The 27,431-nt window shown below is 40.6% G+C and overlaps 1 protein-coding gene across 1 annotated transcript; it reads right to left on the reverse strand.

Moving 5' to 3' along the window:
* Positions 1–2,576: 2,576 nt before the first annotated feature.
* Positions 2,577–27,431, reverse strand: LOC306858859 (NLR family CARD domain-containing protein 3-like; the record flags this gene model as incomplete). The annotated part of the gene is made up of 6 exons (XM_079399627.1): positions 2,577–3,112; positions 3,183–3,229; positions 8,480–8,647; positions 24,624–24,797; positions 25,346–25,519; positions 25,696–27,431. 6 exons carry the CDS (start codon positions 27,429–27,431, stop codon positions 2,577–2,579), a joined length of 2,835 nt encoding a protein of 944 aa, XP_079255753.1.

Consider the following 27,431-nt stretch of genomic DNA (forward strand, 5'->3'; position numbering starts at 1 on the left):
TATTGTCTGAGAGAAAGACAAGGAGAGAGGCTCCCAAACCGGCCCGGTTATTTCCAAAAAGATCAGTAATAAGTTACTTTACCGCAAACAGACATTTGATACACTGTTTTTGTTCATGTATAGAATAATTACATGATGAAAAAAAACAGGCCAAATCATTTTTATGAGGTAGTGAGTTTTTATTTAAAGGATAATTCTGGTACTTAGCACTTTGAGTCTCTTTTCTGGTTTATGGATGAACTAGAGTAGTGGACACAGAAATGTTGACGATGGGTCCTGTCTCGACTATTTCACTCGTTTAGATTCGCCTTTTACCGCTTCAGAGTGGCTGGCTACGAGCATTCACAAACATGTCCTTAAAACAACCCTTAACGTTCGTGTTCAAAACTGTGCAACTCACCGAGTGGTTAGTGGTGTTCGTTGATGATTAAAAACAAATAGCGTAGCGAAATGCAGTTTCTGTCGTGTTTTATTTGGCATTTTGTAAAATCCCATTGATTTCTGTTGGAGGACTCAGTGCTCGTTGATATTACTGCGCTTCAGACTCAAATATCGAGCGGAAGTTTATACGCAGTTGTGAGGTATCTGAAAAAATAGTTCCACTATAGCAAATAACACGGATTGAAATCATACATTGCGCCGATATATTTGTTTTTAATCATCAACGAACACCACTAGCCACTCAGTGAGTTGCACAGTTTTGAACACGAACGTTAAGGGTTGTTTTAAGGACATGTTTGTGAATGCCGGTAGCCAGCCACTCTGAAGCGGTCAAAGGCGAATCTAAACGAGTCAAAAAGTCGAGACAGGACCCATCGTCAACATTTCTGTGTCCACTACTCTAGTTCATCCATAAACCAGAAAAGAGACTCAAAGTGCTAAATACTGGAATTATCCTTTAACTGCGAGCCAACTATCGTCACGTATGTAAGCATGAATGTGCCAGCATGACATTAACGGCCTGAGTACAAAAATAACAAACAAGCATGACCAAATATTGCTGAAAATGATGGACAGTCTGCTGATGACTTTATACACATCGTTTTGTAGATGGATGAAAACAGATTTTATCTTACCTTTTCCAAATGAACTCCAGGCATGCCAGGCAAGTTCTTCATGTGATAATCTCGTTATTTTCCGAAGCACGCGGTTTGTCATCTCGCGTGATCTCGCTAATCCATTTTCGGTGCAAGATCAGTCTGACTAAATTGAATCACGTTATCTCAACATGACTGAATTTAACAAATGTTAATTTGTTGAATTTCATACTTATCCTACATTATTTTATCACGTTCACCTTTGAAACATGAAATAATTTTGTTAAAATTACACGTTACGCTTGTTTTAATGTAATAACCAGCTAATTTCCTTTTTTTGAGTGTGGATTATCACTGAGCTGATTATCAGTGCCACATTGGTGGACATCGGCCCAGCCTGAGCCATTCTAGCGGTCTCCTGCACCATCAGCTCCACTGAAGTGGTTCTCAGCTCCACCCTGGGGTCCTTTGGGCCCATCTACTCTGCTGTGGTGGTCTTCTGATCCACCGTGGGGATCTTAGGTCCCTTCAGCTCTGCTGTGGTGGTCTTCATCTCAGCCCTGGTGGTCTTCGGCTCCGCCCTGGCCTCCTGCCCTGCCGGCTGAGAGAAGATGTGGGAAAAAAATCCTCTCTCACCTATACATATGCTCCTAAAATCTAGCTGAGATGGAGCATAGGCACACCAACTGGATCTTTAGAGATCTGGCCAACACCTGGTTTTAGTTCAAGTGTACTTAAATGGAAATGCCTTTTTAGCCCTTACAGTCTATCAACTGGATGTTGTTCGACCAACCTAAATAGAGTGATCCTAACCCCTGTTTACTGTAATGTTATTCTAGCTAAGTGTACATGGGAAAACATGGCACAATAAAACCAAAGCTACTATCAGATAATGTAGTGTTCGTCAGCTTATATCTTAGTAGTGGTCATGACCTTTGACTAGCGATAATGTTGCTTTATTCAGTTGTGTACAGATCTATGGGCACTAAACAAAATAACTTTTAGAATAAGCAAGCATAGGAGTGACCATCTAAACTATTAGTCAATTACATCTGTCTAATAACCAAGACTGGCGAGTATGTAACCGTGAGTTCTGCTAACGGCTGGTGCGAGATCTCTGAACGACATGAGAATCCGAATGAATCAAGTGTCAGAATAATATTAAATAAACAAACAAACAATTTCAACCTAAATTTGAAGTCATAATAAAATTGAGTCAGATTAGAATTTAATAGCAATTAAATAATTTTGCGCTCTGAAAAGACAGAATGCCTAGGAAATCTTCAGCCTCCATTGGACACCTTCGTTGGACCATTCGGGTGGACCTTACAACATCGTCAGTTAGCACACACACAAACTGATCTTACTATCTCTATGAGGATCTAATACACACATTTATTCTGACATGCTTTTTCAGTGACAGAAGTTGAGCTGCAGTATTAATGTCATGAAGAGACTCTATAACATCTCACAGTTACTGATTTATCATGTAGCTCAAAGCATTATGGGTAGAATATCTTGTCAATTTTTTCTGATTCATCAACACAGTTTCACTGATGATCCAGTAAAATAAACCCCAAATCCAGGATAGAGCGGCTGAGTGAAGGTGGTCTGGACTGTGTGGACCGTGCGGCTCATTGTGTCAGAGACGCTGCAGAAGGACAGAGTTCCTGCACTGTGATCCACATACACTCCTACTCTACGACAGCTGCTGATGGGCTTCACAGGGAGATCAGTGTCCATGTTATTATGTCTGAATGAGTAACTGGAGGAAGAGCAGTACAAACTCCAGGACTGATCATTACGTCCAAAAGCACACTCATCACCCGCACCTTTCCTGCTGATGCTCTTATATGTCAATGATATACGCACACCAAATTTCCCACTCCACTCAATTTCCCAGTAACAGCGTCCACACACACTCTCTTTACACAACACCTGCTGATAATAATCAAATCTATCTGGACGATCTGGATACAACTGATTCTCTTTCACAAATGTCATCTTTCTGTTCTCCTCAGACAGAAGGAGTTCAGTGTGTGCAGAGTTTGGATCCAGTGTGAGAAAACAGGCATCTGAACACAAGAACATAGACATTAATAACACAACATCAATCACTAAAGCTGTGTGTGTGTGTAGACTTACATTTCCGTGGTCCTGCTGTAATCCTGGATTCTTCTCCATGGTCAACACTATAAAACATACACAGAGAGATATAATCAGTCAGTGACCCAAAGGTTGTTTGCTATGCAGTTGCCAAAGTACCTGGGGTGGTTTCTAGGGTGTTGCTATGTAGTTGCCAAGGTTCTCAGGGTGGTGGCTGGGGATTTGCTAAGGTATGAATGAATGAATGAATGATGCATTTATATAGCGCTTTGTGTATTGCTGTACACCCAAAGCGCTTTACAATCATGTGGGGGGGTCTCTCCTCAACCACTACCAGTGTGCAGCATCCACTTGGATGATGCGACGGCAGCCACAGCACAACGTGCGCTCACCACACACCAGCTACAGGTGGAGAGGAGAGAGAGTCATAGAGCCAATCAAGTGTATGGGGATTATTAGGAAGCCATGATAGAGGCCAGTGGAGGGAACACTATGATGGACACCGGGGTTACACCCCTACTCTTTACGAGAAGTGCCATGGGATTTTTAATGACCACAGAGCGTCATGACCTCGGTTTAACGTCTCATCCGATAGACAGTGCTCTTTGACAGTATAGTGACCCCGTCACTATACCGGGACGTTAGGACCCACACAGACCACAGGGTGAGCACCCCCTGCTGGCCTCACTAACACCTCAAGGTACTTTGGGTGGTTGCTAGGCTGTTGCTATATGATTGCTAGGGTACTTGAGGTGGTGGTTATGCTGCTGACAACATGTTCTGGGTGGTTTCTAGGGTGCTGCTGTGCAGTTGCTAAGGTACTCCGAGTGCTTGCTAGGCTGTTGCTATGTGGTTGCCAAGGTACACAGGGTGATTGCTAGGATTTTGCTGTACAGTTGCTAGGGTACATGGGGTGGTTGCTATGCAGTTGCTAACATTATCATGTTGTTAGCATATTTTAACTCCTTTTTCTAGAATTATTTAGCATGACCTAGGCTAGTTGCTAGGCTTTGCTAGTGATGACCAATAGATAGATAGAGAGATCGATTTAGAGAGATAGATTTACATTTACATTTATTCATTTGGCAGACGTTTTTATCCAAAGTGACTTACAGTTGAGGAATACAACAAGCGATTTACCATAAAATGGCAATAAACACAAGACGTGCCCGATATGCAAGGTTTCGGTCATCATTCAAAATGGTAAAGGCTAGGACAGGAAGGAATAAAGGGCAAAAAGAGAATAGAAAATGATGAGGCATAGAATTTCTTTCTTTTTTTTCTTTTTTTACGAGGAAGCAGTTGGAATGTTTAAGGAATGGAGGAATGTTGCGGTCTGGATGGAGTTTGGTTGGCCATTCCAACAGGCTACGCTGAAAGAAACCACAACAAACAAATTTCCGTTTCCAGATAAAATTTCTACCAAGGGGTCCTTGGTAGGATTAGTGCTGCATGTTCCCCTTAGTAGAAATTGCGTTCCCCTCCTCGGGTGGGGCCTCCATTTTTGGGCTATTGGAATCATTCTAACCTTCCTACATTCTAATCTAATACAATACAATAAAACATAATAACTAAAAATATAATAAAATACCTAACTACATAATACTATTATTGTTAGAAATTGCAATAATATTAAAATAGAAATATAATACATTTAAATTTTTTATTAAATCAATAATTAAACAATAAATAAACAATAATATCCTGGCCAGAGGAGACCTGTCCCCCCGACTGAGCCTGGTTTCTCCCAAGGTTTTTTTCTCCATTCTGTCACAGAGGGAGTTTTGGTTCCTTGCCGCTGTCGCCTCTGGCTTGCTCAGTTGGGGACACTTAATTTCTAGTGATTATCGTCTATTTGATTTCACAGATACTATTTAAACTAAACTGAGCTAGACAATGACATCTCTGAATTCAATAATGAAATGCCTTTAACTGAAAATTGAGTGTTTAATCTTATTATACATTACTGACACTTTATTCTCCAATTTGATATTGTTAAGTGCTTTGACACAATCTGTATTGTTAAAAGTGCTATATTAATAAAGGTGACTTGACTTGACTTCCCCTCCTTACGACGTCCCTGCACAGTTCAGATTAAGCAAGAAAATAAAAATATTTGAAGCACAGAGAATGACAATCCCGTGAAGGGTTTTTGACATAATTTTATGTGTATCTTAAACACAGGGAGTTGTGAAAGACTTGCACGCTGTCTTAAACACATATCTATGCTTGTGCGCGCTTTGGGTGTGTGTGAGAACAGTGTGCGAGTAACAAATTGAGTTCACTTTTGTTTCTTATTCTTGTGGTTTAAAATTGCTTGAACGTGTAAATTGGCAAAGCAATCTGCAAATCACATGCACGCCGAATGGTGGGGTCATATAAGTGATTTATTTGAGCACTAAAAAATACAAAAATAATTATTTGAGTAATAAAAAAGGAAAAAAAATTGCTAGTATTCTGATTGCCAGACATGAAGTGATATTGGCAGACATGGTCATACAGTCAGTAATCACACGCTGATGTGCTTCCATTCAGATAATAATACAGATGGGCCATATAATCAATAATAGCTGATCAATGAATCACAATGATAGCTGTCATAGAGTCGCTAATAAACACGCTGATGTCCGTCCATACAGATTATAATCATGCAGATACGGCCACATTCCCCACACAATACACACACATATAAAAAATGTTGAAGAAAAAAAAAAAAGAGTTTTTTTATGGATAAAGCAGATCGCTAAGTTACGCCCCGCTCAGATGACAGCGTGCGTCACGCTTTCTGGAGAGAGCGCCAAATTCAAATAAAATATATTCCACTTTTCTGAGACTTTTTTTTCCGTGGACAGTCTCAATCTGTTTGTAAAACTGTATGCTACAACACCGTGTTGTTTTTTTACCACCAAGACGCTGTTTTTGAGCGTAATTTATTCCATAACGGACGCAAACAATAACTCTCCCGAAGAAATTAAATGTAAACAAAGGATTAGTCATCCTTATTACAACGTTATTGTTTCGCTGGACTAAAAGTGCTCGCTGGGATGTTGTTCTGTGGACCCTTACCTCTCTAACTAAACTGGGATTTCAGCAGTGGACGCGTTTGTGACTCGTTATTACAATGATAAAGGTACGTACTGCTTTTTTATTCTGCCTGTTTTGATGTGTACTGCTTACACAAATGTAGCAAATACATTCCTTATAAGCTTTCCATCGGAAAACAGCGATCTGTCGTCGATGCTTGAGGCTTAGACCTTGAGAATGATATATAGTTTGTCAAGATTAACTTTGTCCCGTTTCATTTATTCGATTGGAAAACAATGACACATGCAAACAAAGAGCGTTCAACAAGGACTGGTGGGACGTTGACCTGCTCCACTTCACATACGCTGAGTGAAAGCAGCATTTTAGAATGACTGGACACTCATTTATGACACTTTATTCACCAGGAAGAACAGCTCGTTCCGTGCGTCATACGTCATTACGGTATTTTTACGTCACTGCACAACACAACGTGGACAGGTGTGGTCCAAATCAGGAAATATCTGGCTAGAGTAACAGAGTTAGACATCTCGTAAGCAATGCAGGTGTTTTGCAGTTGGGTATAAAAGTGAACTTAAGAGTCTTCATTTTCTCTCGACATCAGAACCACTGTGGAAGCAGTGGATTGGTTTTGTTTTTGATGGTAACATACCAACACCTCCAAATACACAAAAAAAACTAAAGAGAGGAGGGGGGTGAGCAGTAGCACATTATCATTTAAAGAGACATGCACCAAAATGGGTTGTTGTGAACAGACCTGGTTTTGGTAAGGAAAAAAGGGTGTTGTTTTACATGACCATTAAAGAATTGTACCCAAAGTACATTACAGACATTTCATGAACACTCTAAAGAATTACACCAACTTGTGGAAAATGGGCTTTCGATGTTCCCTTTAAAGTTAGGGCTTTTTCGTTCCTTAAACAAGTTGTTAATGTTTGCAACATAATTTATTCATTTTAAACATGTTTGTTTCTACCTTTTATGGAAGCTGTAGGGAGGATGCTGCCATTTTTGTTGTATTTTCACTGTTTGCTCCTGTTTTGGGCCAGTTAGGGAGTTAACATACAGTTTTGTATTAATTTGTTTTGTCTGGGCAGTTTAATTAAGATTTTACTCCTTAGACTAGTGCTCTTTAAATCCTTTATATTGTTGCGTCCTCTAGAAGAGGGGAGTTCAACTCAGTTCCTGGAGGGCTGCAGCCCCTGCAGAGTTTAGTTCCAACCCTACTGCACACACAAACCACGTAGTTTTCAAATAAGCCTGAAGGACATGATTAGCTGGATCAGGTGCATTTAATTAGGTTTGAATCTAAACTTTGCAGGGCTTTGACACCTGTGCTCTAGAAACTCCTGTGGCTTATAGTACAAAGCCGGTTTCAGTTTTTACCCAAGTAAGTTCATGTTCAAGAAGGTGGATTGGTTTTGAGTGGGTTTTGTCACCAAGGTAACTTACGCTACACAGCTACCCTGCTCCGGAGCAGGTTTTATTCTGGGTCAGAGATCGCAAACCCAAACTGGACCAATCAGCTGTGAGCAAAGTGACATATATCTGATGCAATGAAGCCACTCCCCCATATCTCTTGCTCCAAATTAAAGCAGTTTACAGTCAAAGAATTTTAGAGACAAAATTGCGTGTGTGTGTTTATATATATATATATATATATATATATATATATATAAACACACACACACACACACACACACACACAGACAGCTTTAACATTTACAACTTTTAAAATGACTAAACTTATATGTTTTCCTTTTGAGCTCTGTGTGAAACTGTACATAAATAAATTCATTTGATTCCTTTGCATAGTCATATATTTTCTTTCTGCTGCCAAACTTTTGCTACAGCAGAAGCGTTTATTCCTGCTTTGTACATACATTTAAAATATATAAAATTTTTACTTTTAACGACATCTCTTAATCTTCAAAGTGAATTGCGCAGATTCTTGCGAGAAGTGGATCCAAATGACACTTTGCTGATGCTCTCCATGTTCCCTGTGATTGGCTGTTTGCTGCACGTGTCACACTTTCAGGTGCATGCGCTCCAGAGTTAATCAGAAACTCTGGTTCAAACTCTGAGTTGACAGAGAACATTTACTGTATATCGATTGAGTACGGTGAACCTGATCTAAACCAGGTTCCTTTATCGGGTTTTGTCAACACAAAACTTATTCTGCAACTCTGAGTTTGTTCATCTCGCTTCGTGCTGCAGGCCACTACACTATATAGACAGATATACACTGAAAAGTTTAAACAATAAAATCTAAAAACTCTTCCAGCTTGACATACTTGAGTTTGTTCAGGATGTAGTCCTCCAGTTTTTCAGTGAGTAGTTTGACTCCTGAATCTCCAGGGTGATTGTAGCTCATATCCAGCTCTCTCAGATGTGAGGGGTTTGAACTCAGAGCTGAAGACAAATAACTACAGCCTTCCTCTGTCACCATACAGCCAGACAACCTACAAAAACATACAGCAACGGTCCACATCACATTAGTTTGTTTGTGTATATTATATTATATGTTGTATCCTTTTTGTATTGAACATTACTATTGGGCATTAGATCTCTCGCACAAACAACCCAGATAGCAGACGGATGTGGGCCACTTCAGGCATTGATGCGGCACTGGTGGCCTTCTTATGGCCCGCACCAAATGTGTCTGAGCCTGAAGTGGCCCACATGTAAAATGGCAAATATGGCCCAAAAAATGTAAATCACATCTGGGCCATTTTAGGCAAAGATGCGGCACTCATGACAATGTGTAATCTGAATCTGAGCCTAAAGTGGCCCATATGATAGATAATAAACATGGCCCAAATATGACAAACCAAATGTGGGCCACCTATGGCAAAAACGTGGCACAATTGACAATGACTAATCTGGATGTAAACCAAATATGGCCCACATATGTTTCAGCAAATGTGGCCCAATTATCTTAAAACATATCTGGGCCAGGTTGGGCAAAGATATGGCACAGTGGCACTGGCTCATCTGGATGTGAGCCAAAAGTGGCCCACATATAATCCTGAAAATGTGGCCCAGTTATCTCAAAACATATCTGGGCCCGGTTTGGCAAAGATATGGCACAGTGGCACTGGCTCACCTTGATGTGAGCCAAATGTGGCCCACATATAATCCTGAAAATGTGGCCCAGTTATCTTATAACACATCTGGGCCAGGTTTGGCAAAGATATGGCTGAGTGACCACTGGCTCATCAGGATGTGAACCAAAAGTGGCCCACATATAATGTTGCAAATGTGGCCCAGTTATCTTATAACACATCTGGGCCAGGTTTGGCAAAGATATGGCTCAGTGATCACTGGCTCACCTGGATGTGAGCCAAAAGTGGCCCACATATAATGTTGCAAATGTGGCCCAGTTATCTTATAACACATCTGGGCCAGGTTTGGCAAAGATATGGCTGAGTGACCACTGGCTCATCAGGATGTGAACCAAAAGTGGCCCACATATAATGTTGCTACTGTGGCCCAGTTATCTTATAACACATCTGGGCCAGGTTTGGCAAAGATATGGCACAGTGGCACTGGCTCACCTTGATGTGAGCCAAAAGTGGCCCACATATAATCCTGAAAATGTGGCCCAGTTATCTTATAACATATCTGGGCCAGGTTTGGCAAAGATATGGCTCAGTGAATACTGGCTCATCTGGATGTGAGCCAAAAGTGGCCCACATATAATGTCGCAAATGTGGCCCAGTTATCTTATAACACATCTGGGCCAGGTTTGGCAAAGATATGGCACAGTGACCACTGGCTCATCTGGATGTGAGCCAAAAGTGGCCCACATATAATGTTGCAAATGTGGCCCAGTTATCTTATAACACATCTGGGCCAGGTTTGGCAAAGATATGGCACAGTGACCACTGACTCATCAGGATGTGAACCAAAAGTGGCCCACATATAATGTTGAAAATGTGGCCCAGTTATCTTATAACACATCTGGGCCAGGTTTGGCAAAGATATGGCTCAGTGACCACTGGCTCATCTGGATGTGAGCCAAAAGTGGCCCACATATAATGTTGCAAATGTGGCCCAGTTATCTTATAACACATCTGGGCCAGGTTTGGCAAAGATATGGCTCAGTGACCTCTGGCTCACCTGGATGTGAGCCAAAAATGGCCCACATATAATGTTGCAAATGTGGCCCAGTTATCTTATAACACATCTGGGCCAGGTTTGGCAAATATATGGCTGATGACCACTGGCCCATCAGGATGTGAGCCAAAAGTGGCCCACATATAATGCTGCTAATGTGGCCAGGTTATCTTATAACACATCTGGGCCAGGTTTGGCAAATATATGGCTCAGTGACCACTGGCTCATCTGGATGTGAGCCAAAAGTGGCCCACATATAATGTTGCTACTGTGGCCCAGTTATCTTATAACACATCTGGGCCAGGTTTGGCAAATATATGGCTGAGTGACCACTGGCCCATCAGGATGTGAGCCAAAAGTGGCCCACATATAATATTGAAAATGTGGCCCAGTTATCTTATAACACATCTGGGCCAGGTTTGGCAAATATATGGCTCAGTGACCACTGGCTCATCTGGATGTGAGCCAAAAGTGGCCCACATATAATGTTGCTAATGTGGCCCAGTTATCTTATAAGACATCTGGGACAGGTTTGGCAAATATATGGCTCAGTGACCCCTGGCTCATCTGGATGTGAGCCAAAAATGGCCCACATATAATGTTGAAAATGTGGCCCAGTTATCTTAACACACATTTGGGCCAGGTTTGGCAAAGATATGGCTCAGTGACCACTGGCTCATCTGGATGTGAGCCAAAAGTGGCCCACATATAATATTGAAAATGTGGCCCAGTTATCTTAAAACACATCTGGGCCAGGTTTGGCAAAGTTATGGCTCAGTGGCCACTGGCTCATCTGGATGTGAGCCAAAAATGGCCCACATATAATGTTGAAAATGTGGCCCAGTTATCTTAACACATATTTGGGCCAGGTTTGGCAAAGATATGGCTCAGTGACCACTGGCTCATCTGGATGTGAGCCAAAAGTGGCCCACATATAATATTGAAAATGTGTCCCAGTTATCTTAAAACACATCTGGGCCAGGTTTGGCAAAGATATGGCTCAGTGGCCACTGGCTCATCTGGATGTGAGCCAAAAGTGGCCCACATATAATGTTGAAAATTTGGCCCAGTTATCTTATAACATATCTGGGCCAGGTTTGGCAAAGATATGGCTGAGTGACCACTGGCTCATCAGGATGTGAGCCAAAAGTGGCCCACATATAATATTGAAAATGTGGCCCAGTTATCTTATAACACATCTGGGCCAGGTTTGGCAAAGATATGGCTAAGTGACCACTGGCTCATCTGGATGTGAGCCAAAAGTGGCCCACATATAATATTGAAAATGTGGCCCAGTTATCTTATAACACATCTGGGCCAGGTTTGGCAAAGATATGGCTAAGTGACCACTGGCTCATCTGGATGTGAGCCAAAAGTGGCCCACATATAATGTTGCAAGTGTCGCCCAGTTATCTTATAACACATCTGGGCCAGGTTTGGCAAAGTTATGGCTAAGTGACCACTGGCTCATCTGGATGTGAGCCAAAAGTGGCCCACATATAATGTTGCAGATGTGGCCCAGTTATCTTATAACACATCTGGGCCAGGTTTGGCAAAGATATGGCTAAGTGACCACTGGCTCATCTGGATGTGAGCCAAAAGTGGCCCACATATAATATTGCAGATGTGGCCCAGTTATCTTATAACACATCTGGGCCAGGTTTGGCAAAGATATGGCTAAGTGACCACTGGCTCATCTGGATGTGAGCCAAAAGTGGCCCACATATAATGTTGCAGATGTGGCCCAGTTATCTTATAACACATCTGGGCCAGGTTTGGCAAAGATATGGCTAAGTGACCACTGGCTCATCTGGATGTGAGCCAAAAGTGGCCCACATATAATATTGCAGATGTGGCCCAGTTATCTTATAACACATCTGGGCCAGGTTTGGCAAAGATATGGCTAAGTGACCACTGGCTCATCTGGATGTGAGCCAAAAGTGGCCCACATATAATGTTGCAGATGTGGCCCAGTTATCTTATAACACATCTGGGCCAGGTTTGGCAAAGTTATGGCTAAGTGACCACTGGCTCATCTGGATGTGAGCCAAAAGTGGCCCACATATAATATTGAAAATGTGGCCCAGTTATCTTATAACACATCTGGGCCAGGTTTGTCAAAGATATGGCTGAGTGACCACTGGCTCATCTGGATGTGAGCCAAAAGTGGCCCACATATAATGTTGCAAATGTGGCCCAGTTATCTTATAACACATCTGGGCCAGGTTTGGCAAAGATATGGCTAAATGACCACTGGCTCATCTGGATGTGAGCCAAAAGTGGCCCACATATAACGCTGTAAAAAGGCACAGTTATCTCAGAATTTATTTGGGCCAGTTTTGGCAAAGATATGCTACAGTGGCACTGCCTCAGGTGTGAGCCGAAAGTGCCACCCATATGGCATGGCAAATATGGTCCATATAATTCATAATAATTTGGGCCACATTTGGAAAATATACGGCACAGTCAGCATTGGCTAATCAGGGTGTAAGTCTAACTTGGCCCACATTCGAAATATGCCCCCCAAAAATGTAAACCTACGTGGTAAGTCCATTTCTGGCTTAGATGCAACACTTCTGACAATGGCTAATTTAGCTTAAAAAGGACAGACTTTGAAACTGCCTTGAATTTTTTTTTAACAACATTTAACAATATTTTTTGGTATAGATGCAGCAGGCACTTAGGCTGTGTGTCGTGTCCACCAATGCATTTTTTTTTCACGCGATTGGTGTGTTTATTCAATTGTTTTCAATGGGAGTGCCGCGTTTTTAAAACGCCATGCATTTTTCTGGCTATAAAGCGCTGAACACTCAGCGTTTTTTATAGATCAGCGAGAGTTAAAGAATGTTAAACTTTGGTTAAAACGCTCATTACTGTCACTTTCTACCAGACCGTCCAATCACAATGGTGGAGGGGCGGGAAAAATACCACACCGACCAACTGTCACAACATTCTTTCTGTACAACATCAAATAGCAGAGTAGATGGAAAAATTATATTTCTGGTTTCCGAACATACGTGTCTATACCATGACATCCGTACTATACAAACATTATTAGTATTATACAAATTATCAGCGAAATCAGTTACAAGTAAACTGTGCTACGGATATTCTGTATAGCAACAAAGCGTCTCAAAAAAAAAACAAAAAAAACAACAAAAACGCTGCACTGCCAAAACACTTTCAATCGCCCACAGCTAGGTGTTTTCAGTAGATTGCCTATAGCATTTTCGGCTGGCTAAAAACGCTTTGGTGGACATGTCCTTAGGCTGGATGTGAGGCTACATGTACTTACATCTATAACATATATGCTATTGCTGAAATATGTTTTGTAGGTAGAGTGTCTCGAAAAGTTCAAGTGTCTAAGTTCAAACTTATGAAGAGTTTTTTATGGTTTTGGGATGTGCAAGAAGATACTTTAGTTGCTGTTTGTGCAAAGCTTGGGGCACAATGATTTTGCCAAGTACTGTATCAACATATTTTTGTTGATCTTGGAACATCATTCCTGTCCATAAAAATAGTCCTAACCCTAACCCTACAATCAGAGGGAAATGATAATAACACTGATCTAGAAGCATGGTTGAAAGCCTAAACTTGGCATAACTTCAAACTTCAAATCTAATTGGTCGATATGAATGCTGTTCCAGGATCAATAAAGGTGTTGAGCCAGGAACATGTTGTAGCCTACTCGGTGAAACCTTGCTTATCTTGCTAGCAGTGTCATATAGGCCTAACTTCTAAAGCAGACACGGATAAACTTCCAATGAGGCCTCAAGATGAGTTAAAATTATGACAAATTAGTCAATCAAGATATTTCTTATTATTTGGCTATTTTTATAACAAATGTACTGGATTTGTTGTGGAGAATAGGACTATAAGGAGACATTGAAGTCAAAAAGGTTGTGATTCACTGTTCCTATGTGTCTCAAGTGACCCCACAAAGGGTAATATTTGAAATCCCCTTAAAATATTAAAATATTTAAAAATAATCCAATTCAAATATTCAAATATTGAAAATATATAAAAAAAATAATATTTAAAAAATGAAATAAACATATTTTAAATAAACAAATAAACATTTAATTTTATTACATTCAGGGTTCTCAAGTTTTATCAAAATCTTGATGCGGTTAGGGGAGGAGCCCTGATGGAGCCCCAATTTAACCATTGTTCATAATTAACCAGCACAAATTGAAATTATAACAATTGGTAAATCTGATAAATGACAGAGCAATTCATCACATCAAAAATACTCTTTAATGTTATATTTCAAAATGACAAATATACACAAATTACAAAAATACAACAAATTGCTCAAGAGTACACACTCCAGCTTATGAAATGTGTTTTGTGTTGTAAGTGTTTGTTGCATATTTTGATGCCTTGATAACAGGGGTAGGGGGCTCCCAGACATTTTCACTGTCATAATGGATGAGTGTTCCGTCCAGAGCCAACCTGTTTCTAGTTTTGGTTTTGTTCAAACCTATCTCCATCAGGACGTGTGTTCGCGCGATGTTGTTGGTTGCCTAGTAACGAACGTACAGTGGCCGAGAATGTTCCGTCAACTTTGTTCGCGCATCTATGTTGCCTATACGTGCTGGCAGCAGGAAACGTCACTTTGGCTGTATCCGAAATCGCCCCCGGTTGGCATTGCCTTTTCAGCGTGAGAAATACACGGCGTGGCGTACAGCGTGTGAACTGGTTGAATTGCGTGTGTCTCACGCCCACATTTCTGGCTTAATATAATTTACATTTATACAATTATCATTTTTAGGCTATACATAATCTGTCTTAAAGATAAAAAATATATAATTTTAATTGACATTATAATTGATGAAATACGATTAAATGAACGACAAAGCTCTTGTGAGAAAATATTATTATTTTGATAATTAACTTTTTCAGCCCCCTGCATTCATGGAAAAATTGTCACATTTTTTTGCTTCAGCTTACTTATTTATTAGAGATACGATCTCTATTTTGTTTATAACAAAATATTTACTGCATTTGAAGTTGTCTTTGAAAAAAAATAAATCAAACTGATTCGGCCCTTTAAATTTAAACATAGCCGTAAGGCGCGAAATAGGCGCTCGAAACCAGAAGGTCAGAGGATTGTCGGTTGGAGGGAGGACGAATACTGCAAACAAACAATCAAGGTAAGATCGATACATTTATATTTTCTTAGCGATTGCTTCGTTATATCCATGTTGTATGAGTTAATGGAATAACTTCTAATTTCGAAGTAACATTATTTTGGCAGTTTATAGCTCTAAGGTAGATCTATTATGGTTATCGAATGCGAAATGAACAAGTATCTATTGAACGGCGCGCCAATACATTTAGATTTGCTCATGTTGCTCCGATCTTGCCAACCAGTTCTGCAAGGTGAAAGTATTTAACTCTTGTCTTATTTTGGCACAACAATGAAAAATGTATATATAATAGCCTATAGTGTAATTTTTCATTCATGTTTATACATTGGGCATACAGTAATACTGCAGTAACTGCACTAGTTTTATTACTTTGTGACAGCATTTTTCGTTAACTAGCAATAATGCACAAATTACTACATGCTTTTTCTTAAAATAATAGCTTTTATGAGATGATTACAAAGTAACAATAGCCTAATAGATATTATTGAGCAAGTTGGTTCAGGTATTATTACTCTATGTATTTCACATTTTTAGTAAACCCTAGTAATTTTAAAATTAGTTTGCCGGGTTTTTTTTTTTTTTTTCATTTAATGTTTTGAGTCAGGATGTTTTTCACCTTAATAACACATTGATGTGATTTGCTACAGAAAACTGCTGGTGGGAATAAAATGCTACAGTTTAGAGTTCACTGTCACCATTAAGGTAAGCTGCTGATACATTTCATGTGGTACAAAATAAAAAAGTATCAAGGAATTTTTTTTTTTTTTTGTTCGTTTATATAAGCTACAATTTAAAAGTGTAATTTAAAGTGTAAAACTTAAAACTTTAAAGTGTAATTATTATTTTTAAACAGTTCTTATAAATACATACAGTATGTAATTCCATCCAAAAAATTTTTTTGAGGTGACTCAATCATGATCATGAGGTGACTAAAGATTCCCAGTTCCCAGCCATATTATACAATGATTTATTGCTTGTCTTTGTTGAATAATACAGAAGATAAAGAGCTTAAACAACTAGTATATTAAATCGCATTATTAGTAAAAAAAAAAAAAAAAGTAAAAAAAATAATTTTTAAATAAAAAACACATTTAGATTATTTTCCAAAATCGTTCGACTAACATTATTACTTGTTCGGCCTCAAACTCTGACCATGATGACATTGTGTCACTACTAAAAGAGATTGAATCTGATCTTAGATTTGTTAGTCTACCTCTACTCCGTGTGTTTCTCTGCACAGACCCTGTGCACCCAGAATGCGATCTTCCCAGATGTCCTTCATCTCCACCCGAAACCGCTTCGCCCCCCTCCGCGAGACGGAACGCGATGCTGTGATCGTCGGAGGCTCCATCGTCCGGCACGTCCGTGCTACGTCAGCTGAAGGTAGAGTGCACACTCACTGTTTCCCCGGTGCTCGTGTTCTCAATGTTTCTGCGAATGTTTACCCGCGATCCTGAAGGGCAACGAGAACATCGGTGCTGTCGTGCTGCACGCGGGGACAAACGACATCAAGCTGCGGCAGATGGAGACACTGAAGAGGGACTACAGGAGCCTGATCGAGACAGTACGCAGCACATCGCCCGCGGCGACGATCATCGTGTTAGGACTGCTTCCCACGTATCGACAAGGAAACGAAAGGTTCAGTAGACTGTTTGCTTTAAACGAATGGTCATCGTCATGGTGTAAAGAACAGAAACTGCTCTTTGTTAATAATTGGAATCTTTTCTGGGAGCGTCCTAGGCTTTTCCGTGCTGATGACCTGCACCCCAGCAGAGTCGGAGTGGAACTCCTGTCGGACAACATCTCCAGGACGCTACGCTCCATATGACTAGTAAGACAATTCTCAAATAACTGCCATGAGGACTTTTGTTCTACCCACTTAAAAAATAGAAGTACTTGCGCTGTCCAATCTATACAGACTGTGTCTGTTCCCCAAATAGCGAGGTCTAAATATAAATTTAATGCAGGATCTAGAAAAAATCTGACCGTGATTAAACCAGAAAAACGCAAAATAAACGAACAAAAACTATTTTTAAAGCTTAGGCTCCTAAACATTAGATCACTCGCACCCAAAGCAGTTATTGTAAATGAAATGATCACAGATAATAATTTTGATGTACTCTGCCTGACTCGATAAAACAAAAACAACAAGCAGCCGAAAATGAATAGTGGAATAAAGTCGTTATTTTTGTTTGTTTTTTTGCGCACAAAAAGTATTCTCGTCGCTTGATAAACTTATGGTTGAACTAACATGAACAAACAGTGAATGACTGTAACATTAAAAAAGCTTAATAAATAATGCAGTTCATGTTAGTTAATACTAGTTAATACATTAATTAATGTTAACAATTAAGGCCTTAGAGTTACCAAACTGTTTAATACACTGGTAGTTCCAGTCCATTTTTTCCCCATTCAGTATTAATGTGCTATTGCTATTAAAACACTATTGTAAAATCAGCATTCAACAGTGTATTTTGTTTTTGTGTGTATCCAATAAAGGCTTGCAAGATTGCCATGATGACGCAGATGGCCCAGCCAAGGTGGTCAAATTCTTTAATTTTGGATGGCTCCATTTGCCAATGTCTTCGTTTTTTTTTTGGATGACCAACTGGAAACATGTTTTGTTTTGTTTTTTTGTTTAGTTCTAAGATGCTTTATATGCACATATTTTGTGTTTTTATTATTATTGCTATTTTTTTTTTAGATTGCTTTCCAGTTTTGAAAATGGAAACTTGCACTTGGTTGTTCTTTGACAATATTAATAAATAATGCAAATGTTTTCAGAAATGTGTTTAAATCATCTGTTGTAACTTCTCTTAACATAAAAAGGGGGCATTTTTAAATTTCTCTTTAGTTTATATCTCTTAGTGTCAATGATATGGCACAGCATGCACACACAAAAACACACAGATATGGTTTATTTATGTAATTCTTGGCTAACATGTGGCTGAACAACTGGCCTACTTGTGGAACAGATCTGGCAAACAGGAGTGCATTGCAAAAGTGCCACCATTCCATGCTGCATGAGGAATGTTGGGAAAGACCAGGGTTTGTATAAAAATCAACTGTGGCCAGGTGTGGTTTATTTGGTTTGTTGTTGGGTTACATGTGGCATTGCTATGGCTTAATTGTGGCCCAAATCTGGCAAACAGGAGTGGACTGCCTTAAGTGCCATAATGTTCATCTGGCCCACATACCGCGTGGAATGATGGCACTTGGGCGGTCCTCTCCTGTTTGCCAGATTTGGGCCACAATTAAGCCAAAGCAATGCCGCATGTCAGCCGTAAACAAAACAAATGAAGCAGAACTGGCCCACATCTGGCCCAGACACCAAAATTGCTGTGGCCCAGATCCGGCCCACACTTGACACTTTCATCTGGCCCACATACCGCGTGGAATGATGGCACTTGGGCGGTCCGCTCCTGTTTGCCAGATTTGGGCCACAATTAGGCCAAAGCAATGCCGCATGTCAGCCGTAAACAAAACAAATGAAGCAGAACTGGCCCAGACACCAAAATTGCTGTGGCCCAGATCCGGCCCACACTTGACGTTTTCATCTGGCCCACATACCGCGTGGAATGATGGCACTTGGGCGGTCCGCTCCTGTTTGCCAGATTTGGGCCACAATTAAGCCATAGCAATGCCGCATGTCAGCCGTAAACAAAACAAATGAAGCAGAACTGGCCCAGACACCAAAATTGCTGTGGCCCAGATCCGGCCCACACTTGACGTTTTCATCTGGCCCACATACCGCGTGGAATGATGGCACTTGGGCGGTCCGCTCCTGTTTGCCAGATTTGGGCCACAATTAAGCCATAGCAATGCCGCATGTCAGCCGTAAACAAAACAAATGAAGCAGAACTGGCCCAGACACCAAAATTGCTGTGGCCCAGATCTGGCCCACTCTTGACGTTTTCATCTGGCCCACATACCGCGTGGAATGATGGCACTTGGGCGGTCCGCTCCTTTTTGCCGGATTTGGGCCACAATTAAGCCATAGCAATGCCGCATGTCAGCCGTAAACAAAACAAATGAAGCAGAACTGGCCCACATCTGGCCCAGACACCAACATTGCTGTGGCCCAGATCCGGCCCACACTTGACGTTTTCATCTGGCCCACATACCGCGTGGAATGATGGCACTTGGGCGGTCCGCTCCTGTTTGCCAGATTTGGGCCACAATTAAGCCATAGCAATGCTGCATGTCAGCCGTAAAAAAACAAATGAAGCAGAACTGGCCCACATCTGGCCCAGACACCAAAATTGCTGTGGCCCAGATCTGGCCCACACTTGACGTTTTCATCTGGCCCACATACCGCGTGGAATGATGGCACTTGGGCGGTCCGCTCCTGTTTGCCAGATTTGGGCCACAATTAAGCCATAGCAATGCCGCATGTCAGCCGTAAACAAAACAAATGAAGCAGAACTGGCCCACATCTGGCCCAGACACCAAAATTGCTGTGGCCCAGATCTGGCCCACACTTGACGTTTTCATCTGGCCCACATACCGCGTGGAATGATGGCACTTGGGCGGTCCGCTCCTGTTTGCCAGATTTGGGCCACAATTAAGCCATAGCAATGCCGCATGTCAGCCGTAAACAAAACAAATGAAGCAGAACTGGCCCACATCTGGCCCAGACACCAAAATTGCTGTGGCCCAGATCTGGCCCACACTTGACGTTTTCATCTGGCCCACATACCGCGTGGAATGATGGCACTTGGGCGGTCCGCTCCTGATTGCCAGATTTGGGCCACAATTAAGCCATAGCAAAGCCGCATGTCAGCCATGAAAAAAAAACAAATGAAGCAGAACTGGCCCACATCTGGCCCAGACACCAAAATTGCTGTGGCCCAGATCCGGCCCACACTTGGCCAGTTCTGCTTCATTTGTTTTTTTTTTACGGCTGACATGCGGCTTTGTTATGGCTTAATTGTGGCCCAAATCTGGCAAACAGGAGCGGACCGCCCAAGTGCCATCATTCCACGCGGTATGTGGGCCAGATGAAAACGTCAAGTGTGGGCCGGATCTGGGCCACAGCAATTTTGGTGTCTGGGCCAGATGTGGGCCAGTTCTGCTTCATTTGTTTTTTTTACGGCTGACATGCGGCATTGCTATGGCTTAATTGTGGCCCAAATCTGGCAAACAGGAGCGGACCGCCCAAGTGCCATCATTCCATACGGTATGTGGGCCAGATGAAAGTGTCAAGTGTGGGCCGGATCTGGGCCACAGCAATTTTGGTGTCTGGGCCAGATGTGGGCCAGTTCTGCTTCATTTGTTTTTTTTACGGCTGACATGCGGCATTGCTATGGCTTAATTGTGGCCCAAATCTGGCAAACAGGAGCGGACCGCCCAAGTGCCATCATTCCACGCGGTATGTGGGCCAGATGAAAGTGTCAAGTGTGGGCCGGATCTGGGCCACAGCAATTTTGGTGTCTGGGCCAGATGTGGGCCAGTTCTGCTTCATTTGTTTTTTTTACGGCTGACATGCGGCATTGCTATGGCTTAATTGTGGCCCAAATCTGGCAAACAGGAGCGGACCGCCCAAGTGCCATCATTCCACGCGGTATGTGGGCCAGATGAAAGTGTCAAGTGTGGGCCGGATCTGGGCCACAGCAATTTTGGTGTCTGGGCCAGATGTGGGCCAGTTCTGCTTCATTTGTTTTTTTTACGGCTGACATGCGGCATTGCTATGGCTTAATTGTGGCCCAAATCTGGCAAACAGGAGCGGACCGCCCAAGTGCCATCATTCCATACGGTATGTGGGCCAGATGAAAGTGTCAAGTGTGGGCCGGATCTGGGCCACAGCAATTTTGCTATCTGGGAATAGTGGCACAATACTGCTCCTGAAATTGTCAACAAAGTAGTGAAAGAAAGAATATAATTTATTAAATAACTTAACTTTAATCCGATTAATCTGCGATTATGTATTGCATAGCTTGTCAGTGATATATGGCTCTGTGTATTAAACGCTGCTCCATCTGAAAGCACGTGATACAGATCACAGAATCGGCTTTACTGACAAGATGCGCATGACAAAGTAGATGAGGAAAACAAGGATGCCGGGTGTATTCAAAGCGCCGCCGGTACTATCTACAGTGTGTGGATTGGTGTGCTGTGATTGGTTGAGCGGATTTATCGCATTCTGCAGAGAAGGGAGACTGGTGTTTGTTGCAGTTTGGAAAAAAGGGAGAAACATCACAGAATAACACGGCAGATATCGCATTTTGCATAAAATAAAAAAAATACTTTTCAATTCTGACCAGATACAATATTGATTTTGGCGGGGGGGGGAAAAAGGGGTTTATCGCGTTTTGGAACCAAACACTTCATATTTAAGTGTGTTTTTGTTGTTGTTATCCCTTGTCTTTGGCATTTTTTGTATGTTTTTGTAATGTATTTTAAAATGTATAAATTAAACATTAAAAAAGATAACAGATCAATGCACTGAACAAGTAGAAGCATAGAAACGTGCTATTTACACAAGCCTCATTCATACTAATAGACCTCAGCATTAGTTTTCAGTCATTTGACTGTTCAGACTGGTCATGAGAGTGGCAGATTTAATATAAATGTGTGTAAACTGAAAACACTCTGTTTACTTCACTTTGATCCAGAACTGTAAGCACCACAGACACTGAGCAGCACACGCAAATTATGGACAAATTGTCCCCCCATTATTTGACATTCTTCATTTTGCTCTACTAAACTTCTTTACACACAGACCAGTTTGTTGTTTGACTGACAACATGTTTAAAAAATATATTTTTTTGAGTCTCAGGCAGTGCTTTACGGTTTACAGTAACAGTAAACAGTAAATTAATATCAGTAATATCCAGTGACATAAACTACTCAACTTTTTATAGAGACATTTGCAGCGAATTAGGCAAACAATTAAGAGTGAATATGTATATTTAAAAAAATATTATTTGCAAATAGTTAATGTATAACATTAGAGTTACAGTAGAGCTTTTATTAATTTTACAAAGTACATAAAATATTAAATAATTTATAGTATTTTAGAAAACCAAGAAAAACCTTAAAGCTGCTTGATGTCTCAACAGATTTATAAACAGTTCTCATTACAAATTTGGGAAGGTGTTTGGTGTATTTTTATTTTTAAATCCATGTTATAACTGAACCAAACTCACAGCGCTAGCAGAGATGAGTTCCTGTGAGCAGCATTTACAGCAAACTGACACTTGAGTTTCTTGTGTGTATATAGTATCACATGTCATTCTTATATTATACATGCATATAATTGTACATTTCTATAATTACATCACACTCAGCCATATGACATTCTCACAACCATGCATTGTTATAATTTCTAATGTTACTGGCCATCTGGCAAGTATCAGCCTTTTCATATACTCTCCAAAACCATGGTAATTTTGTACTGTAGCTAAGATGCCAAAGGTGTCCATATATTTCCTGTACACAGCTGGTAGATAACAATACTAGCTTGTTCAGAAGCATTTTTGTTTTTAAATACAGCAGTTTTGCAGTTTGCTTAGAAATTATTTCAGACCATTTTGACATTTCAATCTGAATACAATGCACATCTACAGACATTTATATACAGTGGTGTGAAAAAGTTTTTACCCCCTTCCTCTTTTTCTTTATTTTTGCATATTTGTCACACTTGAATGATTCAGATCATCAAACTAATTTTAATATTACACAAATATAACCCAAGTAAAAACAAAATGCAGTTTTGAAATAACTGAACTGGTTGTGCCACCCTTTGCAGCTACAACTGCAATCAAGCGTTTGCGATAACTGGCAATGAGTCTTTCACATCGCTGTGGAGGAATTTTGGCCCACTCTTCTTTACAGAATTGTTTGAATTCAGCCACATTGGAGGGTTTTCGAGCATGAATGGACTGTTTAAGGTCATGTCACAGCATCTCAATCGGATTTAAGTCCAGACTTTGACTTGCCAATCCAAAACCTTAATTTTGTTTTGCTTGAGCCATTCAGAGGTGGACTTGTTGGTGTGTTTGGGATCATTGTCCTGCTGCATAACCCAAATGTGCTTGAGCTTGAGGTCACAAACTGATGGCCGGACATTCTCCTTCAGGATTTTCTGATAGAGTGCAGAATTCATGGTTCCATCAATTATGGCAAGTCATCCAGGTCCTAAAGCTGCAAAGCAGCCTCAGACCATCACACTACCACGACCATGTTTGACTGTTGGTATGATGTTCTTTTTATGAAATCCTGTGTGGATTTTTACGCCAGATGTAACGGGACAGACACCTTCCAAAAAGTTCAACTTTTGTCTCATCAGTCCACAGAATATTTGCCCAAAAGTCTTGGGATAATCAAGATATTTTTTGGCAAATGTGAGACGAGCCTTTGTGCTCTTTTTGGTCAGCAGTGGCTTTTGCCTTGGAGCTCTTCCATGGATTAAGTTTTTGCCCATTCTCTTTCTTATTGTTGAATCATGAACACTGACCTTAATTGAGGCAAGTGAGGCCTGCAGTTCTTTAGATGTTGTTCTGGGTTCTTTTATGACCTCCTTGATGAGTCATCATTGCACTCTTGGAATAATTTTAATTGGCCGGCCTCTCCTGGGAAGGTTCACCACTGTTACAAGTTTTCTCCATTTGTGGATAATGGCTCTGACTGTGGTTATAACCCTTTTCAGACTGATACATGTCAACTATTTTGTTTCTCATCTGTTCTTGAATTTCTTTAGATCACAGCATGATGTGTTGCTCTTTAAGCATGCTTTACTTGGGTTTGGGGGCTTGGCTAGTGAAATTTAAATAAGCTTTCTAAAATAATGTGGTTAATCACAGTTCATTCATGATTTAATAAGAGGGGACAATTCATTTTTCACGTAGGGCCAGATAGGTTTGGACAGCTTTTTTCCCTTTAAATAATTTCATCATTTATAAACTGCATATTGTATTTACTTGCATTATCTTTGCGTAATAACAAAATTTGTTTGATGATCTGAATCTTTTAAGTGTGACAAATATGCAAACAATTTAAAAAACAGGAAGGGGGCAAAAACCTTTTCACGGCACTGTAAATATGACAAAAACTGCAAATGATGGGGTTTTTTTGTCACTTATTCTGGTATTTCATTGAGAGCAGATTTGTTGACAACATTTATTATGGTAGCATTTTGTTAATTATTTTAGGGAAAACCATTTACCTCAGTATCTCCAGCTGACAGTTTGGACTCTTCAGTCCTTCAGAAAGAAGCTTCACTCCAGAATCCTGCAGGTCATTGTTACTCAGGTCCAGCTCCCTCAGCACAGAGTTTGAAAATTGTAAAAATGATGATAAACTCCCACAAGATTGAGCAGTGAGATTACATATGGACAATCTGAACACGAAAAACACATTAATTGCATAAAGAATAAATCCTAGCTGTGTTTTTTTTTTTTTTAGTAATTATCAATCAAAAAATCAATCAAGTATTTGATACTCAAACCTCAATATCCCCAGCTGACAGTTTGGATTCTTCAGTCCATCAGAAAGAAGCTTCACTCCCGAATCCTGCAGGTCATTGTTACTCAGGTCCAGCTCTCTCAGGACAGAGTTTGAGGATTGTAGTGCTGAAGACAAACTTTCACAGGATTGAGCAGTGAGATTACACCCACACAGCCTGTGAAGAGAACAACACAAACAGCCATATTAATGTGAATTTTTTCAGATAATTATATAGTTAATTATATGAAAATAAAGCTATTGTAATAATTTATCATCAGGTTCTCATCAGTAGGCATTGCCTGCCTTGTGTTCTTGGAGAAAATGCCACTGATGAAATCATACTACAATACAGACAGGGGAAATATCTGCTAGATACAGCTTTGAAACACTTATTTATCCACATATTTGAACATAGTGATTCAGTGAATGTAAATATCACACCTCAGTATGTTCAGTTGACAGTGTGGACTCTTCAGTCCATCAGAAAGCAGCTTCACTCCTGAATCCTGCAGGTCATTGTTACTCAGGTCCAGCTCTGTCAGATGGGAGTTTGACGATTGTAGAACAGAAGACACAGTTTCACAGCATGTTTCATCAAAACCACAGCTGTCAAATCTACCAAAACAGAATGCTTAACTAGATTAATTTCTGATGTTCAGTTTTTTTTCCTGCAACAATGTATTGTATTCTTCATAATCACAAGAAAATATTTCACATTTATTTTGACATTTAATTGTTTAGTGACATAGAACAAAATATTTGACTGAACATCAGACGATGAAATTACTAACAGGGCTTTTCTGCAGCATCTCACAGCTGGGATGAGTCTCTTGTAGATTGAAGGTGACGTGAATCTCTTTGGGTTGAATTCATCCAACACCTTCTCCGATATCAGCAGTACGTAGGTCAGCACTGTGCACATTGAACTTGAGAGTTTTCTTCCTGGATGTTCACCTGAGCTGAGGTAACTCTGGATTTCCTCAAATAATGAATGATGCTTGAGCTCAAGTAAGCAGTAAAATAAGTTGACTAAAGTTTCATCTGTGATATTTCTGTTTTGTACTCGTTTAATGTATTCAACTGTTTGTGTGATGCCCTCTGTGGTGTCTTCCGTGTGTGTGAGCAGGCCTTTGAGCAGATATTGACTAGATTTCAGTGAAATACCCATCAGAAACCGCAGGAACAGGTCTAGATGTCCTCTCTGACTATTCATGGCTTTATTAACAGTCGTCTGTAGTAGCTCCTGCAATGTGATACTTTCTTCTGGTTTATCAAAGAAAAACTGAAGCTCCTGCATGTTCTTGTTCAGGTAGCAGATAAAAACATGTACTGCAGCAAGGAACTCTTGAACACTCAGATGCACAAAGCAGAAAACCTTTGTCTCATGAAGTCCATCTTCCATCTTAAAGATCTCAGCGATCATTCCCGTGAACTCTCCAGACTCTTCATTAACATTAATACCACATTTTTCCAGATCTTCCTCATAGAACACAATGTTTTCCAGCTTCAGCTGTTCAAATGCTAGCCTGGCTAGCTTCAAAATAATTTCTCTATTTGAATGCAAGAGCTTTGTACGTTCTCTTTCTGCTTTTCCATCATATTTCTGGCTCTTCATGTTTATTTGTATCAGCAAGAAGTGAATGTACATTTCAGTGAGTGTCGTGCTAATGTTCTCTGCTTTGTTCTTGATGAGAATATTCTGAAGTACTGTGGCCGTAATCCAGCAGAACACAGGAATGTGGCACATGATGTAGAGACTACGAGATGTTTTAATGTGTGAGATGATTCTGGAGAACTGAGTCTCATCTGTGATTCTCTTTCTGAAGTACTCCTCCTTCTGTTGGTCAGTGAATCCTCGCACCTCTGTGAATAAACCTACATACTGAGGATGGATCTGATTGGCTGCTGCTGGTCGTGAGGTCACCCAGACAAGAGCTGATGGAAGCAGAGTCCCTTTAACCAGACTTGTAAACAGCACATCTACAGATGCTCTTTCCTCAACAGTGTTCAATGTTTCGCTTTCAAAATTCAAAGGCAGTCGACTCTCATCAAGTCCATCAAATATAAATGCGAGTTTAGATTCCGTATATAACTTTGATTTCTCCAGGTCCATCAAATCTTTAGAAAATACCTGTAGGAACTCATGGAGATTGACCTCTCTGTCTTTAATGCTGTTAATATCTCTGAATGGAAGCAGGAACACACAGTCTATATCCTGATTGCTGTTTCCTTCTGACCAGTCCAGGATGAACTTATGAACAGAGACAGTTTTTCCAATGCCAGCGATGCCCTTAGTCAGCACAATCTTTTTCTCATTTTTTTCCCTTAATAATGTAAAAATATCATTGCAGTTTATGGGTCTGTCCTGTAATTGGGTCTTTAGAGCATCATCAATCTGTTGAATTTCATGTTCCTTATTGACATCTTTCATATCTCCCTCGGTGATGAACAGTTCTGTGTAAACAGCCTTGAGATGTACTTCATTTTCTTTCTTGCACTCAAAAATATGTTCCGCTTTCTTCTTCAT

This window comes from Barbus barbus, assembly GCF_936440315.1.
Source record: "Barbus barbus genome assembly, chromosome: 39".
Lineage (NCBI taxonomy): Eukaryota > Metazoa > Chordata > Actinopteri > Cypriniformes > Cyprinidae > Barbus > Barbus barbus.